The sequence below is a fragment of the Photinus pyralis genome, unplaced genomic scaffold (assembly GCF_008802855.1).
Source record: "Photinus pyralis isolate 1611_PpyrPB1 unplaced genomic scaffold, Ppyr1.3 Ppyr1.4_LG3b, whole genome shotgun sequence".
In the NCBI taxonomy this organism is placed as follows: Eukaryota; Metazoa; Arthropoda; class Insecta; order Coleoptera; family Lampyridae; genus Photinus; species Photinus pyralis.
This window is the reverse complement of record NW_022170510.1, coordinates 82,476-92,431: the sequence shown is the minus strand read 5'-3', so window position 1 is coordinate 92,431 and position 9,956 is coordinate 82,476. Positions and strand designations below refer to the sequence as shown.

Genomic DNA, 9,956 nt, shown 5'->3' with positions numbered 1-9,956 from the left:
CAACCAAAAAAGTCATTTTGATGTTCGTCTATAATTGATCCATAGATGTGTTTGATAGTAAAATTTATCTTATTTCTATTTGTAAGTATAGGGTAGGTCAACATTTGCGGTGTCTGTTGGGGAACACCTCTAAGAACATTACACGCTTTATCCGAGTACAACGTTCATTGGCTCAACCAACGTGAAGGTGACATTTGAAACCTATACATTTTGAAACATCACAGGATGTAGACACGAATTTTAGTTTATTTTAATACGTTAGATGAAGATTTCCTTTTTTTATATATATTACTTTTAATAATAAAACATTTACCTTGCCGCGGGTTTCGGATATATTATTTATTTGTTTTCTTAGAGCTATCGATTTCAATTTTACACCATCGTCAAGTTTAGCGTCAATTATTGTTATAACAAACGCGTAACTTGCCCAATGGCAGATTGCAGAATTCTAGGAGATATGCCAACAAAACGCGCTTCAAGGCCGCATTTATTTTCATGATCCTCTTCGCACTTACGCGCTTATCTGTTGGTATCCTTGCCCTGAGGAAAGCTGTGATCGCATACCGCACGGATTTGATTAATCTAAAGAAGCCATGCGTATGTTTGTCAACTTCCCCTAAAGAAACATCAATACGAACCTTGACATGGGGGACTTTCAAGTAGATAGACGAAGTCTATGGAGGTCGACGCAACAACGAAGTAATAAGGAACATTAGAAGGTACTGTAGTATGTTTTTTCTTTTCTAGTCCATAGCTTAAATATTTTAAGGGTGTAGAGGCAATTTGTTAAGTATATAAGTCCTCCGTGTTTTATTAGGACACTTACCTGGGGGAATTTATTTGTTTGAAGAGTTGCAATTTTGATTAATTTACCGTTCTTGAAGCTTCTCCCATTTAGGTACAAAATTCTGTTAGCGCCAACATGGTTATGCCAAAATCATTACTAGGCGGAAGTAAAGATGTGAAATAAGATGATCACTTATGGAATTTCATTTTTTCAATCTAGCCGAATTCCTATAGGTACATTTTTCTTTGATAGCATATGACCCCTAATCATAAAAAGGGGATGAGTAATGAGTATAGGTATTGGTATATGTAGAAAAAGAGGAAATTATTTTGGATTTAATACAGCAACAATTTAGTACATTTCTGTGTTTTATTACCAACCAGATTAAGCAGTGATTTATCTTATTAGTAGATTGAGTGGAACCAGCTTTTTTTATTATTTGAGAATATTCCACAGCAATAAAAGAAATAGAGACCTGCGATGAGCCAGTTTCGCACAAGTCTAAAGATATATTCTCCAGTCCTTTGATTGGTCTAAAACCTCTATTGCTATTGCATTATTAAGCCAGCAAATGGCAATTTATAGACAACAGCGAACACGGATTTGTCAGTTTAAAACTTTATTACAATTATGATGGTATGTGTAGTAATACAAATGAAATCATTCAATTGAATGTGATATGTATTACTAAATATTAAGTACGTACTCACTTACATTGAAAATACTGAAACGGAAGGCTTGTGGCCATTGACGTAACACAGCCTCATACAAACATCAAAAACTACAAAATATGTGCTTTCACGCAATACCTGATTATCAGTTTAGGTATCTACTAAGATCAAAAATAAAACTCAAAGCACCATTAAATAAAACCTCTTGATATTTTTGTTATTCTAAAGTATACGTTTCTTTGTTGCTCATTGGTTGAAACATACAGTTTACATAAGTGTTATTACATGATTCCAAAAGTAAATTTTACAAAAGTGTGAATGATTTACACTTTTACAGGGAATGGCTTAACTGACATTACAAGGGTAAGTGTGTGCAGCACATACGAAATTACAACTACAACTCATCCCTCTGCTCGATCTTGACTAATTCAACATGAAATGTCAAGGTTGCATCCGCAGGTATTTTAGGAGGTGCCCCTTTTTTACCATAGCCCAACTCGGAAGGTATCACCAACTTCCTTTGCTCTCCCACACACATTCTGTAGGTAGATTATAAGTATAAGTGCGTAAGAATAACGCAATGCAACTCACCCAACCAAACCCTGATCCCATCCTTTGATCACCTGACCAGAACCGAGCGTAAACGTTAACGGCTGTCCCCGGGTATAACTGCTGTCAAACTCATCCCCGTTTTCAAGGTTGCCCTATAAAAGATCAAATTAGATTAAACGCTTAGTATACCTAATCTTACTTTGTAGTGAACATGTAACAAATCTCCCTTCTTCGATTTTGAAACACAGTTTTCTACTCGCTTCTTTATACCGATTTTTAGTTTAAATTTCGGCTGATCTTTACCATTAGTTTCGCTAATTATAGCGAATAATACTAATACTGCTAATATTAAAAGTGGGCAGGAAAGTGGAATACCAAATTTCATTTCTGCGTTTGAGGTTATGTTATGTTATTGTTTACATTAAAAAGAAAATGCGTGCAGTGGCGTACGGTGTGTTATAGAGAATTAGGATGCACTTCCGACGTAAAAATGCGCATGCGTTTTGCTACATGTTGCGATTTTTAAAATTACGTTTGTTTTCGGTACGTTAATAAAGCAATCTGTACACATAGGACATAACTAGGTTTTCCTTGCGACACCCCCACGGAAGAATATTTACAATGCTACTTTTTAGCATTTGAATCACATTTAAGGATTGATAATAAATATAAATAAAAATTCGTTTTTTTTTGCGTTTTTGTTTGCCGCTCTAGTAATTTTCCTATTTTTAAATTTAATCAATTAAATCAACACGATAATTAGAAGACGCAAATCAAATTACGTGAATAAATCTACTGCTCAATTCCATAAAGACGAGAATCGTTTGACCATGCCCGTTGCCAAGTATTCCGATAGTAAGCGTCAATATCTGCTCACAAATCGACCACTGCAGACAGGCCACGAGTCATGTAATTTTAATTTTAGTCCATTCTCCTTTAGAATATTACGATGATTAATTTCCGCGCGTTAAAAAAAGAATGATATTGTTCGCATTTATAGTAATAGTTTCCCTATTCCCAATAGTTGACACAGGCTTTTGGAACAGCGACGACTCAAAATTTCGTCCCTGGTCAGACTGTAGTTCTAGGGGTACTCCATATCTGATAAAAAGTTCTTTTATCGGAACGTTTGCCACGGTTGTCGCTTCTTGATTTGGTAGTGCATATACTTCTGTCCATTTGCTGACATAGACTATGGCCACCAAGATGTATTGGTTTCCAGAATCTGTCTCCGGGAAGAGAATAAATTTACAACAGTCTGAAAATAGATTAATTTATAACAGTAAATACAATTTATCACTCACAATTTAAAACATAACAAGAATGCATGTTAGAACTGATTGAAATACACTACAATTTGCTTATAGTAAACGAAAAATGTTTTTAGTAAAACGATTCGGAATGTTCTAGAATAAACACGTCATTTTTCCCGGAAGGATTGCGTCAAATCCGCCTTCACTCTTTATCGCCGATGACTAATCATTCATAGTGTCTCAATGTCATTCGAGATTTCTGGAATATTCGCTACATAATCATATGATTCTTTAACGTTTATTTTCATAAGATCCCATTCATTCATCAAAATGAAATGCGTATCTTAACTTAGGTAATTTTTCCGCACGGAAGCATTTTGTGTATTTTCTCTTTATGTTTATTTTTCACGCATCGCTTCTTTATTTATTGTGTCAAGCAATAAATTGGGATCATATTTTGACACCTTCGAATTATTATTTTTTTTCGGTTTCATTTTTGACCGATACACATTTGGGCCTGTGAGGTAGATATTCCCATAAAAATGTAAGGGGTAATTACCTGTTTACCTATTGACTCAAAATTTCCATATAAGCAAATATGCTGCGTAATTAGATATACACATTTGATAGCAATTATTTTGTATTGTTTATTTACTAAACAAAATACGTGTAAGGTAAGCCTTGTTCTTCCTAATTAATTCTGTGTTCTGTACTCGAAAATTAGTAGCTATACGTAAATAGTTTGCATGTGGGAAACTGGAAAATTGTATTCTTTTTTTTTTCCGAGAATTGAGAATCGGTATTTTACCGGACTGATCACGTCGCCTTTCTTTGCTTAACTGTTGACCTAAAATTGGACAAGAAAACCAAATCGTTTATACGCTCCTCCACTGCAGTCCAGATAGTTTTCTAAAATCACACTACAATGGAAAAATTACGCTTTTGCAGTCCTAAATGGTCAGACAATAGAACTACAATCATAAACCTATAGACACTACTAGTTCTAACAATCTGAAGAGTGTAAAATTTGATGCAGGTTTTAGTCAACTAATTTTTTCTTTAGAGCCTTGATACATGAGGACTGAAGTATAGCTAACGAAATATGTGGACATGTGAAGGCTCATGTGGGCGGACAAAGTAACGACCATAACGTGCAAATAGCCAACCATTTGATAAAAGAAAAAAAGTGTGAAAACAGCCCTTGGAGAGAAACATAAACCCTAGTTTGCTTGGGTTGTAGGTTTCGATATTATTTTTGTACAGTTCCTTCTTTCTTGCTTTCTGTGATCTGTCCCAACATTAACATTAAATTTTTTAAAAGCATCCTCAAGTCCAGATTGAAAGCTCATCCCAAAACCGTAAATTAGAAGCCTCTGGGAAATTGAAGGTTTATTACACATGGTATTCATTTTGATAAGGCATTTTTTATTATAAAGTAAACTAATTGTAGTCAATTTTAAGTAAATAAAGAAACGTAAGCGAGGATTTTAACAGACCAGTCTCTCCATCAGATTTGTGTTACGATGTATAGAGTGAAAGTGCTAATTTTCCCATTCTTCCTGGAAAAACATCGACAGGTTTTTTTGTAAACTTAGACATGGGCCGTGCTTTGGCGAAACGATACCTTCTGCTTGCAACTGCGTTGGCCGGGCCTATCAATGCCAGTATCAAAAATTTCAGCACGATAATTTCGCACGGTTGACTATTTCGAAGGCCTTTGATAAGTATAATATACATACAGCATCACACCTTTGGTTGAGTAAGACACGACGTTGTGGTTGTGACTTCTGGTGAACGTAGTGTTATCCTGCCGGACTTTCTCAAATAATTGTTTGTAAAAAATGAATCCAGGTGATAATCAAGCCGACCCAACAAGCAAGTAAGTCCAATATCGATTTTTGAAAAAAATTGTTGATATTTCCAATGTTAATAATGGCGATTTTTGAAATTTCAATTTAAGATGACGGGAAAAACTGAAAATTGATTTTGTTTTATCGAGAACCCATCCTTACACTTTTTGCTAATCAGAGAAATAGGCCTTAATCCTTTAATTAAGGAAGTACACTATAACTTTTATTGCTGATAAAATGATAATTGGCAGAATTTTTATGTTCGCCTTCATTAATTTCTATTATTTCGTTAAAATAATGCCTTATATACACATCTGACGTAGATAATTAAATTTTAAACTTCAAGATATCTATTATCAGCATTCCAAGATAGATTAAATGTTTATGAACGTATACGATAAATTATAGATTTCAAATTGAAGGCACTCGCATAAAACCTTTCATTTATTTAATGTTTGTTGTACTAGTGTGTAGTGCGCGTCTAATGTATGTTGTGCGTTATTAATGGGGGTAATTTAAGGTAACACTCAAACATTGGGATTTTATAAATCGTAATATGCATCGAGAAATGGATACATTAAAGGAGTAAGTTTTTATCGCTGTTATTATTTGTTTATAATTTAAGTTTGGATTATTGAGAGTGGTCGTTTATTGTCTGTAGAGAAGATATACATACTTCTGGGGATAGGGAATTACCGACTTATCAGTCACTATTATAAATAAAAAGCTCGTCCAACTGCAACAATTAAAACCTTGCCACCTTTTCTAGGATACTGGGAGTGCTTTATATTATATTTAAGGCATAGTTCATTCACTAATCTGAATTGCTTTCGCTTCATGTCATCATCTAAAGTGACTTTGGTTCTTATCTTAAGATACGACAAATCATTAAGTAAAAATTAGGTAAATAACAACGGGTATCCTTGACAGCATGGAGGTATTACAAAAAACACTTGAGATTTACCATTACCAGACCCTATGGAAAACAGGGATCAACAAAGTTTAATGTGGAAACGCTTGTCCCTTTCCCTGTCTTTGTTGATAGTGACTGCAACTACCAGAATTAAATGGTTCAGTCACCAAGTCGTTTTCCATCTGACAGTTATCCGGGTTTCCACATTGTACTACTATCTTAGATAACGTGCATCGACAACGTTGACGGAATTTCATATCGCACCTGGTAATATTATTTAAAGTGCAAAGTATTGACGAAATTTAAATTAAAGCACGGACGAAGGTCAACCCTAATTAACTAGCCACTGATTACATTTAAATTGAGTATCGCAACAAACGCAGTTAGGTAATTAGCAAGTTAAAAATATGGGAATGAGATTGGTCATGAAGATGAATGGTTAGTCCACTACTGATGAAAAAGGTGGTGCCACTCTAGAAGAGCTCCAAATCTCCAACACGAACGTCATCTTAACATGGAACGAAACTACCTTGGCAATTCAACAAAAAACTGCACCATTACATAACGAATAGGATAGTGTATACCCAAGTTTGGAACTTTCTACAAGTTGCGGAAATGTAGCATACGAAAAACCGGGAAAATTTGGGACTTTTTTTTACTCTATATCTCCTAAACTATGCATGTTTCGACGAAAGTTGATTAAATTGTAGGTAGATACCAATGTTATTAGTCAACGAGCTAACGCGTCCAGAAATGGTAGTCGATTGGCAAGTGACTTTGAGGATCGTAACGGTTCTTCGTTGCGTACTCCCGTTGGGAATGCCTAGTTCAATAACCATCCACCGTTCTCATCGATAGATAAACTCGTATCCATCAGTAGTGGCACTGTGGGTAGCCCCCACATAAACTGCCACGGGTGAACCGAATTATCGGGAGAACTTTTGGGACTGCTACTTTCCCAAGGAAAAAAAGCCTCTCCTTGGCAACACCTACCGCCTCCCTCAGGACCATAAGAAGGGAGTCGATGTCGAGCCACTCACCATTTTCCTACCGTTGAAGGCCAACATCACTTACGAGCTCGCTCTATATCTAATGGTTCAATTTTTTGACGAAGAGGTAAAGGTACAGCAAGCTACCTAAGCTATATATTTAACCAATTTGGGAGAAATGTAGGTCTAGTTTTTGATGAGTATCCTGAGGATCACGACGGTATAATGCAGCATCAGCGGAAACTCTGTTTAACGCATCATCCATTATTACAGTCCCCCAAGAGAAGGTGCTCTCTAATGACAAAAACGAGGTTCGTCTCAAAACAGTAGAAGAAGATTCAGACAGCGCTCTGCAGAAAAATCCCTCCAATGACCACGTCATCATGGTTGGAGAGGATGTTGATTTACTCGTGCTCCTTTACGATCTAGGATCTACTAAAACGAACGTCTGCTTCCAGAAAAGTGGAAGGGGAGGCGGGTTATATCCAGTTCTCCACCAGCTCGTTCAACCAAGGATTTGAACTGTTCGTCCACGGATTTATTGGGCGTGACACCACTTTCTGACCGGGGCAGATGAAAATGTGGAGCTACTTCAGACAGAATCAAGTCCTAGTGAACCAAGCAAGAGTTGTCACACACCCGCAACTCGCAGCAGCCGGCAACAAGTGCCTAGTTGCCCTATATGGAGAAGACGAAACGAGAGACACCCTCAACGATGTACGCTTCCGTCCTTTTTTCAAGACATATTTTCTTAGTGTTCTTAGTTATTAGTTTCTTGATAATAATTGTTGAACAATCTGCTGTTTTCGGAGTCCGCTAAAAAGTTATCGGAACTAACCTCATATTTTTAATGGAATACCCTGTATATTCTAATCTAAGAAGATAGCATTTCAAAACTATAACCAAAAAATTCAATTTTTATTCAAAAACATATAACAAAATTTATAAAATTTTAGACAATTTTTTGGATTTTTAAAATTTTTGTTAAGATGTTTTGAATTACTTGAAACTTTTTCGAATATCAACCCTTGCTTGTTATATTAAGGTTAATATGCAATTTCATTAGATTAAAATATACAGGATGTTCCTTTGAAAAAAATGAGGTTAAGTCCGTTACTCTATGGTCCGATAACATTTTTACCTAACCTAAAACCTAAAAAGCTTTTGATATAATCGACATTTTTTGTATCTCTTTCAACTAAGAAAATATAGGGCCATTCTCAATTTGACAATTTACCGAGCGAATATTTTCAAATTTTGATTCTACCATTTTAAGTTTGACTCAAAAAAGCTCATATGATTTTTTTGGAATCACTTACAATTACGGAGACATAAAAGTGTTGAGAATGGGACACCCTGTACCGTGTGTCCTATTCTGGTTGAGACTGTATCTCAGTTGTTTTTAACGATAGAGACGGTATTCGCGACCCTGCGTGTCACTTTTTCGTAAATCTGTCAATACCACAAGCAGGACAGGATCAATGTAGATACGTCGGTTTCTGAGATACAGGGTGAAAACCAAAAGTTTGACCCTTATGTAAGATGGGAAGAAGGGTAAAAACCTGTTTAATTTAGATATTTTTACGTGGAATCCAGTGGCGTAGTAAAAATTTTTTGAACTACCGTTTCTGAGATTTGACTGAATGTTGCTATTTTTTAAATGCAACACCCTATATATCTTAACGTTAATTTTTTGCATTCATTTTCCTGATCACATTGATGTATCACAACATATATGTTTTTATATAAGTATGTATATTATATCATATTTTTCTACCGTCAGCCATTTTTATTGATTGGTATCGACTGCCATGGATAAAATAAACAAAAGAAAATATCCATGAATCCATGGCTTATTATTTACAACAGTAAAAAATAAAATTTGTATTTTTGGTTTATAATGGGATATCTGGAATGGGCAGTTTTTACCTCTTTTCTATCTTACATGGGTAGTCCATCCCAAAAAGTCATACTTTTGGCTTTCATCTTGTATCTCAGAAACAAATGTAGCTAGATTAATTCTGTTTGTGATGTTGTATGTTCCACAAAAAAGTGGCACATGGCCGCGAAAACCGTAAGTCTATCTTTAAAAACAGCTGAGATACACAGCAGTCGCCACCAAGATCGCGGTACATTCAATAAAGAGTACAACGAGAACACACCGTACGATTTCATCAGTTCACTGTTGAGCGTATATTTTCAAACTGCAGACGCCTCTGTATGCATGCGATTGACTCTTCCCCACAACAATTACGTAATGCGAACTCACTTTAATCACCACTGAATGTGTCCCACAATGGGCTAGTGGTAAGGATACTCAATCTGCAACCGGGCGGCTCGGGTTCGATTCTTTGCATGAAAAGTTTTTTAAATACTTTTTTCACAAAAATACATATCCCAGGTTTAAGTATATCTTCTCATATTTTTTCAAAAGTACAGTTGTACCAAAATGCTGCCGAGTTTTCCTTTACGAATATGCGACCGGGCTTAGCCAGCGTCCTTGTGTTCCGACGACTAAGCGAGATCCCAAGTCTCGTTTAGCCGATACATACTCGATAAAACAAAGACAAGTCACGACATAACATAAAGTCATAACAACATTAACAGAGCATGTAATTGTTACTATTGTAACAAAGAAGGGCTGAAAGCTCTCGTTCGTAATAAATAAAATTAATTTTCTAATGCACTGACAATTTTTTTCTAGCGCAAATTATTTAACCGGAACCGGAAATGTGGCCTTCTTCTCTGAACCTGAAAATCAAAACTCGAAATTTAAAATAAAATGATTGAATACATTGGCAAAATAAAATCGACCTTATGGCTTGTTTACGGTTGTTTTCTACAAGTACGGGAAATGCTAACTTTATATCGTGGCACGTTACCTTCCAACTTACTCCTAGTTAAGCTTTAATAACATTAAGAAAAATTACAATTTTTTATA

The 9,956-nt window shown here is 35.6% G+C and overlaps 1 protein-coding gene across 1 annotated transcript; it reads right to left on the bottom strand.

The window, feature by feature from the left end:
* Window positions 1-1,137: 1,137 nt before the first annotated feature.
* On the bottom strand, window positions 1,138-2,455 carry LOC116167401 (peptidyl-prolyl cis-trans isomerase FKBP2-like). Its single transcript, XM_031482756.1, has 3 exons — window positions 2,210-2,455; window positions 2,050-2,162; window positions 1,138-1,997 (listed from the first exon to the last, which is right to left on the bottom strand). Exons 1-3 carry the CDS (start codon window positions 2,393-2,395, stop codon window positions 1,853-1,855), a joined length of 444 nt encoding a protein of 147 aa, XP_031338616.1. The 5' UTR covers window positions 2,396-2,455; the 3' UTR covers window positions 1,138-1,852.
* Between the last annotated feature and the right edge of the window lie 7,501 nt (window positions 2,456-9,956).